A 22,536-nucleotide genomic window follows, 5' to 3' on the forward strand; every position below is an offset into this window, starting at 1 on the left:
TCTTCCAGAAGTAAATGTTTTTGTCCCAATTTGCCAACATGTTCATGTTTATGGAAGTGCATGGTAGTGCATGGTTTCCATAAAAATGGCTGTATTGACTCAATACAGATATAATCACCCACATGAAAATGGATATGGAACCTTATGTTTGAGAGAATTGTCTGAGCTACCAAGGCTACATTATTTAGCTAGTTTAAACTCCATCCAGTCTGAGAATGTCTCTCATGTTCTGTCTTTCTTCTCCCCCAGACACCAGCCATGACGGGCACTCTCCCACACCCGGGGCACAAAACTCTCCGGAAGTGAGAACCCTGCCACCAAACAGCCGATATCACACTTCATCGGAGTCCAGTTATCCACCAGACCTTCACAAACCATCACGCCATGAGGACACTGCGCAGGGCCGAGACAGGGACAGGATGGAGCACTCGGGCCGGCACTTTAACCCCCACCACCATCACACCTGGAAAAACAACCACAGCCACACCACCTCCAGACAACACTCCCCGGACAACAGAACCAGCGGCGGCAACAACAAGAAGAGCCTGGGCCGCAAAGTCAAGAAATCGGAGTCGGAGAGCGGCATCTCAAAACTCTTAAAGACTCTGCGCAAGGACAGCTCTGGGAAGAAGGCTGCAGCTGCAGCAGCGGAGAAAGAACGAGAGCGAGGGCTCTCTGCTAGTAGCAGTACTCTGGACCAGAGGTACAGTCGACCGCGCCGCGGCTCCCTCGACCGCTCGCCCACCCGTAAACGCAACGCTTCCCCTGACCGACGGCGGGCCAAGTCCATGGACCGCAGGGCAGAGCGAGCACACAGGGACCGCACACCTGAGAGGGAGTACGACGACGGAGGGTTTCTCAGTCATGCAGCCACTCCTGAACGACCACTCTATGACCGAAGGCTCCTGAGGGAACCACAGACCTCTGGCAGAGCCTACATGGAGGCCACCACCCCAGAACGCCCCAACAACGGGGCCTCCTCCCTGTCGCTCTCCAGGGGCCGCATGACTGACATGAAGGCCACCACCCCAGAACGGCCAAATAACGGGGCCTCCTCCCAGTCTCTCTCCAGGGGCCGCACGCCCGACAGAGGCAGCCTGAAGAATGGCATCCTCCTGAGGGACTCGTCGGCCGAAAGGAGAGATGAGAGCTACAGGATTAACGGAACACCAGAGAGACGCTACAGGTCAGAGAGAGACTCATCTCCAGACAGCAGCTCCAGCAGGGAGGAGCTGAACTATGCAGCGCCGCCTGCTACTAGACTGAAGGATTACTACAGCACACTGAAGAACAACGCCTCCGCTCACCACCAAGCCGGCCACAACATTGCAGAACACAGCAACAAGGCAGGACAACACCACAACAACGCAGCAGCAGGACACAACAACGCAGCAGCAGGACACAACAATGCAGTAGGCCGTGCCCCGAACCAGTTCCCAGAGCCTAAGAGAAGGTTTTACAAAGAGAGCCCCAAGGACCTCAGCATCTGAGTGGACAGAGCCTGGCCCCCCTGGCCTCTCAGCCCTCGAACTGTGGAGACCACAGTACATACACTGGACTTAGACTTCTGTGGAGATTGACTCGTAATTTATCTGATCGCCTGATTGATTGATTTGACTACTTGTGATCCCAGACAGAGATTCATACCACAGCAGGAGTACAATCTATTTTTTTTTTCTTACTGTATGCTTTGTTTTTGTTCTCGTTATTTTGAGCATAACTGAGGTTGTTAATACTGTAGTGAAGGTATGTGTATGTGCCTATCAAATTACAAATGGTGATTTAGCTTTTTTATAGGCATCTCTGACTTCACGTGTTCCCTCTGAGGTTTCAAACATGCTCCTTACTGTGGTAACAGGTACTTCATGATGGGCTTGTTTTAATATGTTTTTAGATGTCGTTTTCCACCCCAGAATTGCTTTATAAAGCAAACTATAGCACAAGACGTTGGTAGTACAGACATTTTATGGACGACTGCAGTGTACATACCTTAGTGAATATCATACAGAACGAAGGCAAACCAACATTTTAGAACCAATTGCAATTGTCATTTTAGAATGAAGTAATATATTTCAAATAATACTTTTTGCATTTGACTTGCTATTTATTTTCAATTGGTACACACCATGAGGAAGCTCGGTAAAAGCTTAAAGGACCAAGGTATACACCCCATAACCTGAAAATAATACAAATTTTTACCCCTGCTGGAGTTGCTGTAGAACTGTTATTTCTTTGTTCTAAATTGGTATGGCAGGCCCCTTTCTACCAAGCCCACAAACCCCCCACAATCCGAGAGGGGAAATCAGACCACCTATTGAGAAAAACACCAGGTATTGTTGATATTCCTCTCACAGAGCAGACAAGTCTAAAAACCCACCAGGATCTGAGGCTGTTTTGGGCTTCTGTTTTTCAATGTGTCTAGTAATGATGCGCCAAGTAGGAAAACTAAAGTTTCCTCTTCTCTCAGTAAAAGGTGTCTGAGTAGACTGCCTGTGGTGGAAATAAAATTGAACAAAGTTTTGTATTCCTATTCAGAGGACAGTAGAAGCAACACGTTACCTGACTGGAGCCTGTAACATAAAGCCTTCTTCACAGTTATACGCAGCATGGAGAGGTTGACAGAGAGGTCAAGTGGTTTTAAAGTAACCACAGTCCTATAATGCATTTATCCTACAAATGTAGGATGCTTATTTGATCACCCTGTTGCAGGAGAATTTTCCCTTGTGAAAAATATAGCAACCACTACAAAAATGTCCATTATTTTCCTGCTGTAGGAGACTGGCTCAAATTAAGATCCTACATCTGTAGATCCATATGTGGATGTGAGGACAGCTAATCCACTACATCTGATCAGTTTGAAGATCCAATAGAAAACCTGATCAACGGCCCATTGATCCCATACAGGTGATATGGGAGTATTTCTAAAGTTCCTCTCTTCCTCTCCCTGCCCAAGGAAATTAGGTGTTGATGTAATAATGTAAGGGAAGTTGTTGTGATGATAACGGATGGAAAGTTCCGGTACAGGAGTGGGCCTATCTGCCATGCTGAGCCATGCTGTCACACCACTGGAGTCTGACTGCTTTAACCGTGTGGTTTTCTGTGTATTCTCTGTTTTATGTTTCACAAAACGACTAAAAAGATATAGGAAAAACCACAACAAATGCATTGTTTTATCACTGTTGTTGCCATGGTACTGTAAAAAAGAAATACGAAAAAGAAAAAAGAAGAAGAAAACATTTAAAGAAGAAGTTAATTTGCCGGCCACCAACTGTACAGAATTTCACTATGTAACTAATAGGAACCCGTTGAGGAATAAAATGTTGCCTTTTTCTTGTACAAAAGAGAAATTTATGGGAAACCTCTGCAGTGAGGAATGTGATATTGTGTTTATATTTCTGAAATGGACCTGATGATTCATGAGAAATATGTTAATGTACTCTGAATCAGGTATGTAAAGACATTCTAAAAATGGATGACTGTATTTGGTCAATCAGAAGCTGTTTGTTGGTTTGAATATCTCTCGATGGTTAGCCTGCCTTTTTATTATAAAGCACTTGTATGCAGTCTGTGTTCTTTAAGCATTATTGCAATGTGCTCCAGACATAATGCTATGTCTGTGTTGATAAAAGCATTACATGTATATGGTCCAATCTTTTTTTATAAAACACTATGCATATATAAATACTACATTGTTCATAGCTTTATTTGACCCATGAAGCTATACATAACATTAGTCTAAGTACAAGTAGATGTGGACTTATCCAGTAAAGCTTCTTTCCTTGAGATCGATCACAATGTATACAGTATGTAGCTATCAAAAAGAAGTCTGTGAATGCTATTTTTATTATCAAATAAAGTTTTCCATACAAATTCAAAAATAATTTTTCTCCACAGTGGCTTGCAATTATATTCTCAGGAGATTCCTATTGACATGATTGACATTGTAGAGTCCCTTTGGAGTGCAACAGCCACAAGTACAGGAGTGCAGTGTTCTCAGATTAATTTATTATTCACAAAGGTACCTCAGTCTATGTAAGCACACTGCTTTAGTAACCGGATATCTGCAAAGAAAATGTAAATGTCTAGCTTCCTTGCTTTTAATAGGGTCTATTTGACATTTCAGATTTGTCTGACTAGCAAAGGTTTTAGTAAATAAACAAGGAATATTTAACTGTATATCCATTCACATAAATATCTCCCTATTTACCGCTGACAGAATAATTTGGTATATACTGTACATCACGGAAGTGAAATTATTCTACTTGTTAATGGGCAATATGCTGGGATGGTGACAAAATCGACAACATCAGTAAACTACCTAATACAGTAGCACATACTATATGGATACACACAGCTGTTAACAAGCAACCCTGAGGCAGGCTTTCAGCTATGCTACAGTATATTCCCTTGTTGGTTTTGTAACACACACAATATTCTTTTTTCCATCTCAAGTATGCGAAGAGCAACAGCTTTTACTTTCAACTCGAGAGGGGTCTTCTCATCATACAGGCCATATCAGTAACCTAGCCTACACTGGGGAAAAATTAGGCTGAAGCTGTGATGATGGCACAACAGTCCACTCCTTATGCTGTCTGTTTATTCCCTATATAGAGCCCTATTTGTCTCTGGTCAAAAGTTTAGAGAATAAATAAAGTGTCATTAGATTTCCACTCAGACAATAACAGGGTTATTAGTTAGTATGTAAATAAACTTTGAGAAGAGCATTCCTCCATAGTGATCCATACCATAGAACACCTTCAGGATGTGTGGGAGCACGCACAGCACTGAGTCTAAATGACTTCCAGCTTTCACTTCTGAATTATGGATGTGTTATCTCTTCCATCTAGATGTCGGGAAAAAGTGTGTTGGATGTGAATTAAAGAGTTCTTTGCACTCACCAAGCGATGCTTCTCCAAGCCACTGCAACCTTCGTTACCTTCCCAGGGAGGTATTGATGTTGTAGGCATCCCTATTCCATGTGACGATGACATAATTTACAACAACCTCAGAGGAGATGGGTGCTAGCAAGTTGACCTTGATAGGCAGTTGTCATGGAAACCCAAAAAAGTGCCGTGGTAACAGAAGCTAAGATGACAGCCTCTCTTCTGAGGCAGAAACACCCGCTTCAGAGGCAGTAAAAAATAAAACTAATGAGTCAGCAGAATATTGATGAGATTCATTCGTTAGTGTGTATATGTCAAGAGAATTTCTGAATTGATGAAAGCAAGACTTCCATACAGTATCAATTGGAAATCATGAAGGGTAATGCTCCCACTCCTCCCTGCCTGTCTTCACCCCAGCCCCTAATCTGGTCTGCGGCCAGTGATTGATTTGTTGTTGTTTCCCTCAGCCTGTCTCTGCTGGAGCTGGATTGGAGCAGATCGCTTGGCGAGCGAGCGTATCTGTATTCAGCCAGAGATCCGATGGTATGAGGGTTGCTATAGCTACGCAATGAAGGTCATTATAAGAGAGTTCTTGAGGTGTTTGTTTTGTTCCAGCCTGACAGATATTTCTGCACAACCGAGCACTGAGGAGGAGAAATCTCATGCACTCCATGAGTTTCTATCATTTATCACATAGACATGCAGGCACAGCTTATACCACAGTCTTTACACAGAGGGGAAAAGGCATGGATAACTCATATTTCATCACTGATGAAACTGATTCAGTATCTGTAAGCCCCAGTAAATCTAGAGCATACTATACCTGATGCTATACTTTACCACTCAAGGGTAATAATACGCAACCTGTCATCTTTTTCATGTTCTATTGTGATCCAAAGTGTGTGTGTGTGTGTGTGTGTGTGTGTGTGTGTGTGTGTGTGTGTGTGTGTGTGTGTGTGTGTGTGTGTGTGTGTGTGTGTGTGTGTGGGTGGGTGTAAGATAGCCCCTGTGTTCCATTTAACATCAGGAACACAAATAGCTCTTGATAAGATTGACTGCAGTTGATCCAATTAGGTATTTCACCTCCTCAACCTTGTGTGTGATTACTGTAAATCAGAAGCTATAGTCATGTCTGTATCTTCATGCATGTACTGAGTCATACATAGCTATGCGTATTCATGTAATAATCCCTTTTAAGTAGCATTACATTCTCAGTACAAGGTGACCTGTGATTGACCTTAGATCACTGTTCCGTCTTAACACCTTTATCAAAGCTATGAGAACACTTGACCGTACCAGACCTTGGTTCAAATACGTATATGAATATTTGTAATTTAAAAACTTTTTTCTGTGTACTTGAGTATTTTCAATACTCAGCCCAAAACAAGTACTTTTATTTGATTATTTTAATGGTTATTTGAAAAAATAAATAAAAAATAGTCGGTCAAATTGTATTTGCAAGTATTTTCAAATACTTATTTAAAATACTATTTTCAAATACCTGGGTTAAAAGCATGGGAGTGTATTTGAGTCAGTGTATTTGAGTATTTTAAAATACTTTCCAAGTATATTTAAAAATATATTCCAACATTCAACTACTTGTTTTTTCAAATAAAGGTTATTAATTCAAAAAGTAATTGAAATACCTGAAATAGTTTTTGAACCCAGGTCTTGACTATAGACAACATATGTTGAATTATTTTATATTTCATGTGTTGCATTCAAGAGGCCTTTGTGCTGGTTGCAAAACTTGCGTTAGTATCTATTGAAACATTGCATTCTGAATAGGTGATTCACATTGACTTACTTGATTAAATACACTACTTTGGTACCAACCTTTTCACCTTGATAGTAAGTAAAACATGAACAGTAGTTGTCTTTTGCAAAGTGCGATTTATTACGTTGCCTTGATTACATGTCTCTACATTCACAAATAAGCCAGTAACATATAGAATCCAACTGTAAAAGATTTAAGATATTTTCCTTTCCTGTCTCCAGAAAGACAAAACATCTTGCACATCGACAGGGGTGGAATTGGGAGGGAACGAGTGGGAACAGAGTTCCCAAAGTGAAATCATTTGGACATGTAAAAAAACAGAATCTGAACATTTTACATTGGTTAGTTCCCAGAGTGATTATTTTCCAATTCCATCCCTGCAAATTGTTACGTTAGACTCTCTTTACATATACATAAACAACTTTGTTGTGGGCTGCCCATCTGCAACTGTCTTTAGGTTGAACCAACTGGTTTGTAAAAATTCAAGAGTTATTTCTGTAGACGTGAGCCTTTGTCATTTCCGGGAGCAGAAGTCTTCTTCGTGGACGCTGGATCGCAGGGGCCATGGTGGGGCCCCATTTATGCAGGAGCCACAGAGCTGGAGGACACGGAGGAGGCCTCGGTCTTGGAGGCAGTGGTGGAGGCTCCCTCCTCCTCCTCGAAGGGATTCTTCCCGCAGCACAGGGTGGTGATCATGCAGTGGCGGAACTGCTTGTTCATCAACACGTAGATGAGGGGGTTGTACAGGGCCGAGCTCTTGGCAAAAAATGCCGGAATTGTCATGAAGACGGGGCCGAACTCTGATCCCTGGTTGCTGAAGATATACCAGGCCACACTGGCGTAGGGCACCCAGGACACTAGGTAGGAGACAACCATCATGACGACCATGCGGGTCACTTCCCTCTCAGCCCTCTGGGTAGTCTCAGACTCCTGCTGGGCAGCGGCAGCTGCCTTGACAGCGCAGAGCAGGTTGCCGTAGCAGAAGGAGATGATAAACAGGGGAATCAGAAAGTGGACGATGAACATGTAGATGACAAAGGACTCATTGTTGTACCCAGGGGCGCGTGTGTAGTAGTCAATTCCACATGAGCACTGCATGCCCTCGGGGATGTAGCGAGACCAGCCAAACAGAGGGGGCATGGAGCAAGCAGAAGCCATGACCCAGGTAAAGGCCACGCCCATGATGGCATGGGTCTCACTGAAGCGGAAGTTGCTGATAGGCTTGCAGACGACCAACCACCTCTCGATAGCCAGGACAACCAGGGACCACAGGCCGATCTCACCACCATGGGTAGCAAAGAATCCCTCAATGTTGCAGCCCGTTCTTCCGAAGACGAAGTAGCCATGCATGGAGGTGTACATCGTAGTGGTGAAGCCGCCAATTACCATGAAGAGATCGGCCACAGCCAGGTTGAGCAGGATGTAGTTCAGGGCGGTCCTCAGCTTTTTGTGCTCGATGGTGACGTAGAGCGTGAGGAAGTTGATGGGGAAGCCGGTGAGGATGAGGAAGAACATGTAGGCAGCCATGAGTGAGTATGCCGCCGGGCTGACAAGGTAGTACTGGGGGTATTCATAGGGGTTCCTAACAATGCCAGTAGCATTGGACATAGGGACGTAGAAATCTGGTCCCTCTGTGCCGTTCATGGTTGCGGTCTTGCGGTGGCGTTCAGCCCTTCTTCAGATGGTGTTGTTTGGTCCGGCTGTACAGAAAGAGAGATGGAAAGGGAACCTTTCTACAAATGCACCCAGGAGGTCAGGCTCCTGATTTTATAGGCACATCTTAAGGTGTTAGATGAACACTTTCCAAATCAGTCAGCACAATGTGATTTAGGCCACTGTTAATATATAATCCAGCCACCACTGCAAACATAACTGGGCACTCATCAAGTTATTAAGGTTACACCTGCTCATACCTCTCAGGAGACTATCTGATGATGGCTTAATCTGAAATGCTGCATTGGCTGTTATACACCTAGGCCTCATCCATATACCCAGAACTGAGTTTGGCATTTGCATAAAACTTTTTAGCACTTTGTTAAATTTACAGTCTGTCTTTTGAAGATATATTTCAATATATTCTAGATACATGTTTGAAGCTTCATACTCTGAGCATACAAGAGTGAAGAGACGGAGTGCTGTAGGAGAACAGATGGTTTATTATAAGTGGCAATAAAGAAACACTTTACGTGGTGGTAATTCATAGGCACAAAGGAGAATAACTGCACCACCAGGAAATACTACATGGTGATTGAAATATGTTTTTATAGATAACAGTCTCAGACGTGTAAACTTCCTCTCATTCTTAACACGACATGATTGAACATGAAATTAATATATGTATTAATATATGTACAGCAGTATTTATATTGGATTTTTATCAAAATAATATAAAATATTATTTTAATAAAACATTAAGTGTAGCAACATAAAGAAAGTTACATGTAATTCACAGGTAATTCATTGAGTACTTGTGCTTATGTTGAGGTATTATAGTTTTTAAGACTTCAAGCCTTCTATCTAAGAAATCCATAATTGTCCATTTTCCACTCGGCTGCCCCGTGTGTGTGTGTGTGTGTGTGTGTGTGTGTGTGTGTGTGTGTGTGTGTGTGTGTGTGTGTGTGTGTGTGTGTGTGTGTGTGTGTGTGTGTGTGTGTGTGTGTGTGTGTGTGTGTGTGTGTGTGTGTGTGTGTGTGTGTGTCTGTCTGTCTGTCTGTCTGTCTGTCTGTCTGTCTGTCTGTCTGTCTGTCTGTCTGTCTGTCTGTCTGTCTGTCTGTCTGTCTGTCTGTCTGTCTGTCTGTCTGTCTGTCTGTCTGTCTGTCTGTCTGTCTGTCTGTCTGTCTGTCTGTCTGTGTGCGCACGTTTGTGTGCATGTGTGGGTGTGTGCGTGTGTTTGTACAGTATGTGTGGGAGAGAGGATAACTCATGCGTTTCAATGTCATTTCCTCCCAAACATCATATTCCTTCATCATACAAACCTGTAAATTTAAATAAAATGCACATTTCTTCCTGTTTTAAAACCTTAAAAGATTATTTCAAGAGATGTTACATTGTGCATATCTTATGTTCTAATTTAGCCTAAATCAATCATAACGATCATGTGAGATGTAGTCTTCTGCAGTAATGCTGTTTGTGTATTCTTTGATTATCAATTTAAAACTAAACAAACTAGGGGAAATGAGGGGAAAGTAGAGAGTAGACTTGTACAGAAGATCTAGACCATCTTAGTGGCTAGAGGAGAGAGCTTAGCTCAGCACTTTGTAATGGGCATTGTATTAAAGAGATTTGGAGCTTAAGGATGTGTTACTTTAAGAGGCCTGTAATGAGATTAGTGTCCCATTGGTCACCCTCAGACACAACACTGTGGATACTCACACATTTACTGCTCTTTTTACTCTACAAAGAGCTATAAAAAATGTAGGAAAATCCATAATACAATGAGGAAAGTGTCTAGTCCAAAGGAGTTAAGAAGCTGTGGTGGCAGCTACTGTAGTGGAGGAATAGAAGATAGTGGTCTGAATTGGAGAGATATTATTTCATCGTGTCAAACCCCAAGTGTTATTCAAAACCATGACTTATTTAGTAACTTTATAATCACTTTTATTTATTTATTCACCTTAAAAAGTGCACTGTATGATTTTTTATTCATTCAGTATTCAGCATGCTAATCTGTACACTCAAAATTCTAAACATACTGTAGATAATAAATACTGGCAGTTGGGGCCTACCCAAGACCATGTTTAATGAGCTATTCTCCTACCTGAAAGGGAAAGGGATCCGCCACATCCGCCCAGCATTCTACCACCCCCAGGGACAGAGAGGGGTAGAGTGGTTCAACCAGACGCTCAAGAACCAGACACTCAAAAAAACTTGCACCAGGGAGCACATTCACCATCAGCCTGCTTCAAACACTTCTGCACTACCATGCCACGCAGCAGCTCTCCACCACAGGGGTCTCCGTAGTCCAGTGGACTCATGTTGGGGCGTGAGCTTCAGCTACTCAGGCACCTCCAGGGTCAGGGGTTAACAGGCCCAACCCTGCAGCCCACAGGTGGCTGGCAGCACCTTAATTGGGGAGAAGGGGCCATAGTAATGGCTGGAACAGAATAGATGGAAATGTATCAAATATATTAAGCACATGGCTTCCATTCCATTCACTCCATTCCAGCCATTGTTATGAGCTGTCTTCCCCTCACCAGCCTCCTGTGCTGGCCAATCCCGGCCAGTCCGAACCCCTACCAGGCCTCAGCTTGGCCAGTCTGTACTCATAGCAGACCTGAGCACCTGCGTGACTTTCACACTGAGTTCCACACCTTGGTTCCTGTGAGGGGGAGGGGAAGAAATGTTATGTCCGTACATGAAAACATATGTCAGTGACGTGAAACATTATTGTTACATTCTTTGACCCTGAGGCATGTTTATGACCTCCTTGTACTGTATTGTTGAGTTGACATTATGATTAAAAGAATGCAGTTAGCTCTGACATCAGTGGCCACATCTGTCCTTCAAACAGAACAGGTATATCTCTATGGTGGTTACTTCAGATACATCTCCTCCTTCCTCCTTCCCTAGATCATAAAAACCTCACAATAATTCAATATGTCTTGTGCAGGTAAAGTGTGCTCTCTAGTGGAGTGTTATCAACATGACCAGATTTCTCTGTGAGACGGTGGCGCTCAGCATCAATAGGGAATATAGAGGGCAGTAGTGAGACGGAGCTGTAGTGAGGCGGAGCTGTAGTAAAATGGAGCTGTGGCGAAAAGGCAAATCTCAGCAGGCAGCTGCACTGCATAGAAAGAGGTTTTAGTTTACAGTACCGTGTGTAGATCGTGTCATTTGATATTAATCACCAATTGGCCTTTCCACTATGCAATTTGTGCAGAATATTGAATGGTCCATTGACAGTCACGGTAGTCAGTTCATCAGGAGTCTCAGGAAGAATAGCCTAGCATAGCACCTTGGAAGTCATTCCATTAATTACCATAGGCTAATGAGGCTAATGGCACTACACTGCATGACTGATGAGCAGATCAGATAGCTAGGATTATTCAGGATAGTAATTTAATGTGTTGTAACCTGGTCCCAAATCTGTATTAAAAAAAATGGTTTTTAAATTATGACATTTTTGACCCATTGTCGGCGCTTTTAGGGTTACGATTTGGCAACCCTTGGGGAGGTGGGTGATCAGCTGACCAGAGGGAGTAGGGTGAAGTTAGTCAATGATCTAGGGTCAATATTGCATTTTCCCCACTTATGGTTAAATCTAGGATTGGGGGAGGAATGGAGAGAGGGAAAGATAGAGGAGGATGGGGTGATGAATATAATCCTACCTCTACAGTTTGCCACACTTTCCAAGTTCTATTTTTCATTCCAGCGATTTTAGGACGGGGTATCCTGAGCTAAGATCCTTGGGACACGCTTGTAGCTGCCTTCTCCCTGCAGTGCCTTGGGGAGTGGAATAGGCTCCTGTCATGTGGTTCAGGAAAAAAGACGTCAAAGCGCAGATGTGAGTTGTTAACAGATCATCACATCAATAGACTATAATTTCTCAGAATAATACATAGGTCTGTACAAACCTGAAAGAGAAAAACATTGTTTTTCGATATAGTGGATCTACGATGCAATGCCACACAAAATAAACAAAGAGCTGTATTTTTTACCGAATTGCGTTTGCCTGTTCTTACGGTATATGTTGTGCTTATTTTAGGATATCCGCTGATAAGCAGCAATCAGTTCTGTTTCTCGCTCTCTCTCTCTCTCTCTCTGAACAGGTTTAGATTACACCTAGGTGTTGCACAATATCCATTTCTGTAATGTATTTATTAGATTATACTGTTTATTAGTTTTATTAGTTATTAATATCCTCCATCCCCTCTCATCCCTGTCAATTCTTCACACCTGTTTATTCCTAGCTCGTGGAAGGTCAGCGTTGCAGTACACGGGGTGATTAGTGTCCTGGTTTCTTTCTGCTCAGATGGAGGTAAGGCTTTAGAACATGTCCTACTCTTTCTTTCTCTCTATCTCTAGTTCTTGGCCTACCTATATGTTCTTCAAATAACAGATGGATCCGAATTCAAGTGCAACAGAGTTATATTCACACTACATGATACTGTGTAGCAGATTCATAAAAAGATGCATACATAACTCTTCAACTCTGAATTACTTTGTCACAGATGAGATGACAGTGAAGACCTGTGTCTCTGTCAATTGTTCATCAAAGAGCCACTAGAAAACATTGCTGTTTGCTCAACTGAGGGAATGTGATATGTAGACTAAACATTTAAAAACTAATTTCTGCACTATTAATACTTTGCTTCTTGAATGTCCAATCTTGAAAACGTGACTTCTGACATGCAAAACATTTTGGGACTGTATTAACAGTGGACTAATAAAACAAATACCAAAATATAGTCATGCTGGCTTTTAGCTTGACTGATAGCATTTGTTGTAATGAGGGTCTTTACCATCCGCCAGGATTAGTAATGGTAGAGCTCACTTTCTGAGACTACTGGTAATATGTCCAAATGTGCCACATGTCCAAGACATTGAGAAACAGGGCTAAATAATTTAAAAAGTACTGTTTTATCAATGTGTCCTATGATTAATTCATCAGAATCAATAAAGTCAAAGGGAAATATAAGCATTTCACAAAGCAAGAATATGACGATACTGCAGACTACGAGAGAAATACACAAAGTATAGGCTTTTGCTCATAGATATAATAGCCAACAGATGCCTTGAGATGATGTCAGCATGCTCATTTTCTAAGCGAGACCTGCTGTATGAATAGGCCTTTAAATCTGGTATTTTGTATGGAGAGGCTGCTTAGGACAGAACAGAATGACATGGTGGCCTTGGGCCTACAAAGCCCCAAAAACTACTGCTGTGTTTCACTCCACTGGCCTGGAGCTGCCATAATGAAACAATGGCTGTTTATCTGTATAAAATTAGAGTCCTCATAATTGTCACTGATTAAGCGATTGGGAGGGTTCCGTTGCAGAGGGTTGCAGAGGGTTCAATTTCTCCTCTGCAACTGTGTCAAAATGTGTGTCCTTTGTGATGGGAAAAGAGAAACAGTTCTTTGACAAGCAGTTATCGTTGATGTTCACTTCATGAGGCACTTAAGGGAGTGAACGTTATTCATAATAAGGGTTACATGGAGAACATCGGTCCTCTCTGAAATGAAAATGGATGGCCCTCCCTTCAGCAAAATATATTTGACCTAAACCTTACCTGGATGCTTGAAAACAATAAGTGACCCTCCCATATACCCAAAATAATAATTTAAACATAAAGTGGTAAATTATGACATTTCAATATTTCTCAGTGTTTTAGAATGAGTTGCTTACTAGGCTATATATTGATATGTGCCCAATGTTGTCCCTCATCTCTGATTCTCCACTGGACGGGCAATATCAAGTGTTCCTATAGGCTAGGTTAGTGTGGTCTCAATCAAATTATCCATAGCCTATAGGCTACTAAGTGCATGCTCGGAGAATCACAGAGCAAAGTTATATTTCTAAGATAGCTGCTGGAATGGTGTAAATACAACTAGGCTGCATTACACACTGCAATAGATATACCAACCCTGGAGCCCCGGCATGCTCTGCTCTTGCTGATCAAAACTTTTTTGTGTGCTGCCTAACCAATGGCTGCGCTGTGTAGGCCTATGGTGCCAGTTCAGAAGGAGAGTCAAAGGTTTCTTCCAAAAATAATCAGAGATGAGTGGTGGCATCGGACACACATTCATATATAGCAACTCATTCTAAAACACTGAGAAATATTGACATTTCTAGGCTCTCAGTCTTATATAAAGACAGGCTCATCTTGGAATGACAAGAGTACACTTTGTGAGATTGTTATTAATTTTAAGGACCTATCTTGTCTTTATGACAATATCTCAACACTCTGAATTAAATTCAGTTCTGCCAGTTTGGATGGGTATCTTTGTCCGGAAAATACTGGATTTTTCTTCAGAGTCTCAGTCACACGTTTGAGATTGTTCCTCTTTTGGGGACCATCTTTGATTGAAGTCGCACCATAGATGAGCCTATTGAGAAGGCTCCTTGAATATCATCTTGAAAAGGCCTTAGAATACACACAGGACCATACAGTGGGAGAAAAAAGTATTTAGTCAGCCACCAATTGTGCAAGTTCTCCCACTTAAGAAGATGAGAGAGGCCTGTAATTCTCATCATAGGTACACGTCAACTATGACAGACAAAATGAGAAACAAAAATCCAGAAATTCACATTGTAGGATTTTTAATGAATTTAGTTGCAAATTATGGTGGAAAATAAGTATTTGGTCAATAACAAAAGTTTCTCAATACTTTGTTATATACCCTTTGTTGGCAATGACACAGGTCAAACGTTTTCTGTAAGTCTTCACAAGGTTTTCACACACTGTTGCTGGTATTTTGGCCCATTCCTCCATGCATATCTCCTCTAGAGCAGTGATATTTTGGAGCTGTCGCTGGGCAACACAGACTTTCAACTCCCTCCAAAGATTTTCTATGGGGTTGAGATCTGGAGACTGGCTAGGCCACTCCAGGACCTTGAAATGCTTCTTACGAAGCCACTCCTTCGTTGCCCGGGCGGTGAGTTTGGGATCATTGTCATGCTGAAAGACCCAGCCACGTTTCATCTTCAATGCCCTTGCTGATGAAAGGAGGTTTTCACTCAAAATCTCACGATACATGGCCCCATTCATTATTTCCTTTACACGGATCAGTCGTCCTGGTCCCTTTGCAGAAAAACAGCCCCAAAGCATGATGTTTCCACCCCCATGCTTCACAGTAGGTATGGTGTTCTTTGGATGCAACTCAGCATTCTTTGTCCTCCAAACACGACGAGTTGAGTTTTTACCAAAAAGTTATATTTTGGTTTCATCTGACCATATGACATTCTCCCAATCCTCTTCTGGATCATCCAAATGCACTCTAGCAAACTTCAGACGGGCCTGGACATGTACTGGCTTAAGCAGGGGGACACGTCTGGCACTGCAGGATTTGAGTCCCTGGCGGCGTAGTGTGTTACTGATGGTAGGCTTTGTTACTTTGGTCTCAGCTCTCTGTAGGTCATTCACTAAGTCCCGCTGTGTGGTTCTGGGATTTTTGCTCACCGTTCTTGTGATCATTTTGACCCCACAGGGTGAGATCTTGCGTGGAGCCCCAGATCGAGGGAGATTATCAGTGGTCTTGTATGTCTTCCATTTCCTAATAATTGCTCCCACAGTTGATTTCTTCAAACCAAGCTGCCTACCTATTGCAGATTCAGTCTTCCCAGCCTGGTGCAGGTCTACAATTTTTTTTCTGGTGTCCTTTGACAGCTCTTTGGTCTTGGCCATAGTGGAGTTTGGAGTGTGACTGTTTGAGGTTGTGGACAGGTGTCTTTTATACTGATAACAAGTTCAAACAGGTGCCATTAATACAGGTAACGAGTGGAGGACAGAGGAGCCTCTTAAAGAAGAATTTACAGGTCTGTGAGAGCCAGAAATCTTGCTTGTTTGTAGGTGACCAAATACTTATTTTCCACCATAATTTGCAAATAAATTCATTAAAAATCCTACAATGTGATTTTCTGGATTATTTTTTCTCAATTTGTCTGTCATAGTTGACGTGTACCTATGATGAAAATTACAGGCCTCTCTCATCTTTTTAAGTGGGAGAACTTGCACAATTGGTGGCTGACTAAATACTTTTTTTCCCCACTGTAGCTCTGCTCCGGGGGGTCGTCAGTCATCCAAGGCTTAAGAGACACACTGTCCTCTCCCTGAATGGTGATTCACTGGCGTCACTCAGGGCTTGAGTTCTCTGACTCTGACTGGCTCAGTATGGCAGTGTAGCTGTGCAGTGAATGGAAAGAACAGTGGGCCTGCTGAGGGTGGAGATCACTGGACATTGGGGTCAATCCACCTTAGTTTGTGATGACGACCAGGAGGAGGATAAGTAAGAGAGTGAGAGAGGAAAAGGGTGATAGGGAAAGAGGCTATTTTGCAATGGATCCACACAGAGATCAACCTGTATTTTTGCACTGAGCATCCGGTAGTAAGTCAGTGCAGCAGACAGTGAACTGTGACTGGCCTTGGTTAGATGGGCTATAGGCTACTAAGTCCATTCTTGGAGAAGCACTGGGCCAAAGGACTGACGGCTTCAACAGATACATGTGATGAAAGTGTGTTCTGGGCTGGCACGTTGGGTTATACTGGTTTATAACAGATGCTTATCATAAGCTGCTACCATAATGCATTATCGGTTCCTTTTATGGAACCTTACTTTTTATGCTAAATTATGCTAAATCTACCTGATCGTTGGACGATATGTCAATTTTTTCCCTTCATACTATGCCTGAAAGAAAGTTAACCTCATTTGCATATTGGGATGACTGTCTGCCAGAGGACAGATCAGTGGGCAGGGTGTGATGCTCTCTCAGCCCGCCCACATGAACTCTCTCTTTCACTGAGTGGACGCTAACAAGGAAGGAACACTGTGACAAGGACATGGAACATATGGCAACACAGGCTGCTACAGCTCTTTATGTCACACTGTCGGACATATACTGCACAAGTCTGAATTGAGCTATATGAACACTGGTATCATTTCTATGATAGCCAAACTGTAGATTAAACTAGTACAAGTCAAGACATAGGTTTAGGGCCTGATTGAAAATCATGTATTTAAGTTAGAATTTGACTAAACCAATTACAAAATAAGGTAAAAGTTGCATACATTTGGTAGTCTGTAGATCCAACACTCATACTCCAGCACTGAGAACACTAGAAGATCGCTGCCAGCAGAGAGTGCTGTTGCCATGCAATTTAAAATGTAGCTTAGTCCTGCCCCTCAAACAGACATAGCCACACACAAATGCACACACGCATACCATTTGGTTATTGAAATGATTAAATGTTTGCGCAAGGTTATTGAATTTAACCCAAGGTCCTATCTTGAAGCTAAATCAGCTGAAGGTGCCCTTGTTCTCTAAACTTTGCATTGGCAGGGATGCTTTGCATGGAACACTGTCCCAATATACTACACGCTTAGAAAATAGTGTTCCAAAAGGGTTCTTCGGCTGTCCCCATAGGAGAACCCTTTTTGGTTCTAGGTATAATTATTTTGGGTTCCATGTAGAACCCGTTCCACCCGTTCTAAAAAGTGTTCTTCAAAAAATTATCCTATGGGGACAGCCGAAGAACCCTTTTAGGTTCTAGATAGCAATTTTTTGCTGAGTGTACAGTATATGCTGATAAAGGATTTGTAGCTGATAGTTATGAAATAAGTCACCTCCTCACCTCTCACTCTGCAACTGCCAAGGACTGGATACTTTCTGAAGGCTGTTCTGTTGTTGAGAGCTAAGGCTGAAATCCTGAGTGTATTTGCTATCATATGGTTTTGCTATACCTGTCCAGTAGTTTTAGGTCAATGGTCACAGTGAAAAAGGGGGGAAATGTATTTTGATAGCATCAGGTCTTAGCCAGGTGTGAGTCACCTGGTGAGGGTGGTGACTCTTTGTGACCGTTGTCTGGTGTCCTCACGAGACATTGTGTTTCAGCAATAGCAACAACATACCTATTCAGGCAACTGCAGGTCTAGAAAGGGATGACGTCATAGGTGTTGTTATCGTTCCATTTACTGAGGTCGTCCTACGATTCAGATAGGCCATTAGAAATCAGAGATCCTACAGCATCAGCGTCTCTCTGTGATAGGCCATCAGAGAACCTACAGCACCAGTGTCTCTCTTTGATAGGCCATCAGAGATCCCACAGCACCAGCGTCGCTCTTTGATAGGCCATCAGAGATCCTACAGCACCAGTGTCTCTCTTTTCAGCCTTGGTAATGCAGTAGAGCATGGCTTCTAGCGTATGAATCACACTGATAGAAAAAAAATACAATAATAATCTGAGTTCCATTTGGTGGTGTTTGCCTATGTGTGTCTGTCTATGTGTGTATGCGTGTGTGCAGTGTGTGTGTAGTGTGTTTGCGTGCTTGTGTACATGTGTGAGGCTGTGTGTGTGTCTGTATGTGCGTTTGTGTATAATTTGTCATTCAGGATATAGGGCTGTCCTGAAAATGAGGGTGGCATCGCAGCACCTTTCCACTAAGCAGACCAGACCCAATTAAAGTGTGAGAAACAGGCACAGGAAATTAACTGTTAAGAAGCTAGAATGGAGCCAATTTCCTCAGAGGATTTCACTGACCCTGATCTCTCTTTCTCTCTCACTTGTTTTCGTGTACTCTTCGCTTTTCTTTCCTCTCACGTTCACCTCACTCCTATCAAAAAGGAAGCCAGTTTGGGATGGTACGCCCCCCCTCTCTTTCTCTCTCATTCTTTCTCTTCTCTGTCTGTCTGTGTTTGTACTGTAGCCTCCCTCCCTGGATTTGTAGTGTTGGTGGGTTGATCAAGGTCATTAAAAACATTGCACACATCACTTATCACACTGATATGTATCCTTCAAGTTGGTTTAGAGAGGTACAACATGTTGATTTTTTTCAATCAGTGTTAAAATAAGAATCAATTGCTTCTTTGTGATTGCCTCCACCTAATAGGTCCTCCATGTTTGTTTTTGGAGCCGTACCAGCAGTCAGTCACTTTGTCTGGACTTTTTTTCTGTTCTCATTTAATTGGTTCCCATGGAGTCATGTTCAACAAGTTTTGTTCCTGATGACTGTATAGAATAATGTCCACGGTTAGTTGGACACACACACACACACACACACACACACACACACACACACACACACACACACACACACACACACACACACACACACACACACACACACACACACACACACACACACACACACACACACACACACACACACACACACAACGCACACACACACACACAGCCACACACACACAGCCACACATTATTCTCACCAAATAATATGTAACTATCAAAGGTTGTCATAAGTGAATGTTCTGCATCCTGGCACCCCACCAGTACTCCTTTATCTTCTGCTCAGTAACTGTGTTGAATGAGTCAAATTCAGCCATGGGCTGTGCTTAGTGCTTACGTCTTCAGAGGTGATGTTGGGGTTTTGGAGCGACGGAGCATACCTAGATGCTGAGCTGGTTAGACCCCGTGCTGTGAACCCAAATGTCACCCCTGTCACACACAGACAAACACACACACACCGCAGAACCGCCCTCCCACGCTCTTATCTGCACGCTCTCACATACTGTAATGACAGCATCATCGCAACACATACATCAACTAGCTCTAATCTGCTTCTATTGCATCACATTCTTCATATAATATGCAGACGGACAGATTTGGGTGCTGTTTTGCTGATGTATATCAGACAGTCGTCAGCCATTTAGCCACCACCCCATTCCTTCCCTACCCTCTGCCAGTGTAAGTATTTTTTGTACTGTGAGCCGGCTTGGCTGTCTCTCTCTCTCCTCTACCTTGGTGACTGCTCCTGCTGCGGTAACCTTTCTCTGTTCCTGTTACTGGATATGAAAAAGTCACACAGAGAGGAAACAGGAAGACTCAGATGTCTCGACATCATCTTGAAAATAAATAATAGATTTGTTCTCTTGGGTCTCTTTGTCTTATACATCCTGACAGTTGATTTCACCCAGTCCCTTGAATGTCTCTAGTGTGAGGCCCTTACATGACTTTCACATAGAGCTAGAGACCACTCAAATCCTTTACTGTCTAGGGATTTACATTAATTCCGAATGCCAACCATAATCATCGAAGCAAAACGTTATAATAACTTAAAATGATCATCTATAAATAATATGTTAATGGCTTATCTATAGATGACTCTCCCAACTGTACCTCTTTGTGTTGAGGCCTTGATGTGTGCATAATGTGAGCAGATGGGGAACTTTTCTTTCCTCTCTTTGTGTGACACTTTGAAGCCTGTGTGTCTCTGTGTTAATTCATGCACGTCTGTGGCGAGGGCTTGAGAAACACCACACCCAACACGCTGGCTGGCTCCCCTATTTTACTGGTTTTTATGTGGTACATTTTCACAACTCTAAGCACATCAATTAAAAACAGATAATCAAAAAGGCTAATTTTTGAAAACTAAGCATATTTTCAATTGACTAAGTACAACAAACAGATTCACAAAGTCACTTGCTCACTGCACCGAATCACTCTTTCAATTTGGATACATATTCAATCTAAGTATCTGCTTTTCAAAATGCAATATTCACTTTGCTTGTGATATGATTTTCTAGTAATTTGTTAACAATACAATGAACTATCTGCTCGAAACTGATAACTACTGAACCAAAATTACAGTGAGGGAAAAAAGTATTTGATCCCCTGCTGATTTTGTACATTTGCCCACTGACAAAGAAATGATCAGTCTATAATTTTAATGGTAGGTTTATTTGAACAGTGAGAGACAGAATAACAACAAAAAAATCCAGAAAAACGCATGTAAAAAATGTTATAAATTGATTTGCATTTTAATGAGGGAAATAAGTATTTGACCCCTCTGCAAAACATGACTTAGTACTTGGTGGCAAAACCCTTGTTGGCAATCACAGAGGTCAGACATTTCTTGTAGTTGGCCACCAGGTTTGCACACATCTCAGGAGGGATTTTGTCCCACTCCTCTTTGCAGATCTTCTCCAAGTCATGAATACTCAGGGAGGTGTAGATTCACGCACAGAGCGCGGCAGGTGTTTATTACGCCTTTGCAAAAGGCAGGAATCGTGGTCACAGGCAGGCAATAGTCATACACAGGTAGGCAAACAGGCAGGATAATAAAAAAACTAGGACAGAAGGCAATAACTGGTTCTCACAAACGAGCTAGGAAAAGGCTTAGCAGAGTCAAAACGAACAATAGCTGACAAGGCACAAACAGACCCACTGGACATCAGTGTCCTGACCCCAAGGATGTGTGACACCATTGCAACAGTTGGGGTCTAACAGCTGCTGGTACGTAACTCTTCCCAGCTGGTGTCTCAGGAGGAGCCGGGTCTGAGGTTAGGGCTTCTTGTATGGCAGAGTGAACCTCCCACTGTACTGGTCCCATAATGCAAGAGGAAGAAAGAATGGGTGTAGGGTCTTAGTTACTGGTCAGAAGGTCAAACTGGCGGGAGAGAGCATCAGCTTTCATGTTTTTCTTTCCAGGGATGTAAGTAACATGAAAATGGAAGCGTGTGAAAAAGAGAGCCTAGCGGGCTTGTCTGGAGTTTAACCTCTTGGCCCCTCTGATATATTCCAGATTAGGATGATCTGTCAGGACAAGAAAGGGATGTTCTGCGCCCTCCAACCAGTGGCGCCACTCCTCGAGGGCCAGCTTGATGGCGAGAAGTTCGCTGTTTCCCACATCGTAATTCCTCTCAGCGGCGGATAACTTCCTGGAGAAGAAGGCACAGGGATGTGATTTTGGAGGTATTCCCACCCGTTGAGAGAGTATGGCTCCTACTCCTACTTCGGAGGCATCCACCTCCAGGGTGAAAGGAAGGGTCAGATCAGGTTGGCGAAGGACAGGAGCTGAGGTGAAGAGGCGTTTCAAGTTGTTGAAAGCAGTCAGAGCGGTATCAGTCCATTGAAAGGTCCGGGTCTTTTGGCTGGTAAGGGCAGCGCCAGTAGAACTGAAGTTCCGAATGACCTGGCTATAGAAGTTGGAGAACCCAATGAAACGTTGGAGTTCCTTAACGGTGGTGGTTTTGGGCCAGTTACTGACGGCGGTGACCCCTCCAGGTGTCAGTACGAAACAGAAGAAGTTTACCGAGGTTACATGGAAGGTGCTCTTTTTAGTCTTCACATAAAGGTTATGGTCAAGGAGCCGTTGAATAACCTTTTGTACATGCTGTACAGTATGTGTTGCTTCAGGGAGTGGGAGTAAATCAGGATGTCATCAATGTAGACCAGGGGTGTCAAAGTCAAATGGACGGAGGG

The 22,536-nt window shown here is 42.8% G+C and overlaps 2 protein-coding genes across 2 annotated transcripts in view; one reads left to right on the plus strand and one right to left on the minus strand.

The window, feature by feature from the left end:
• The window catches only part of LOC311150285 (membrane-associated guanylate kinase, WW and PDZ domain-containing protein 1-like), a 176,801-nt gene extending 173,117 nt beyond the window's left edge, over positions 1-3,684 (plus strand). Inside the window, exon 23 of the mRNA XM_084187670.1 lies at positions 250-3,684. Within this exon, the coding sequence (XP_084043796.1) occupies positions 250-1,490 (1,241 nt within the window). The 3' untranslated portion in view covers positions 1,491-3,684. The remainder of the gene's footprint in view (positions 1-249) is intronic.
• Positions 3,685-7,239: 3,555 nt separating this feature from the next.
• On the minus strand, positions 7,240-8,304 carry LOC311150282 (rhodopsin; the record flags this gene model as incomplete). Its single annotated transcript, XM_084187667.1, has 1 exon — positions 7,240-8,304. The coding sequence occupies one exon, from the start codon at positions 8,302-8,304 to the stop codon at positions 7,240-7,242; it is 1,065 nt and encodes a 354-aa protein (XP_084043793.1).
• Between the last annotated feature and the right edge of the window lie 14,232 nt (positions 8,305-22,536).

The sequence above is a fragment of the Coregonus lavaretus genome, assembly GCF_964263955.1.
Source record: "Coregonus lavaretus genome assembly, chromosome: 22".
NCBI lineage: Eukaryota > Metazoa > Chordata > Actinopteri > Salmoniformes > Salmonidae > Coregonus > Coregonus lavaretus.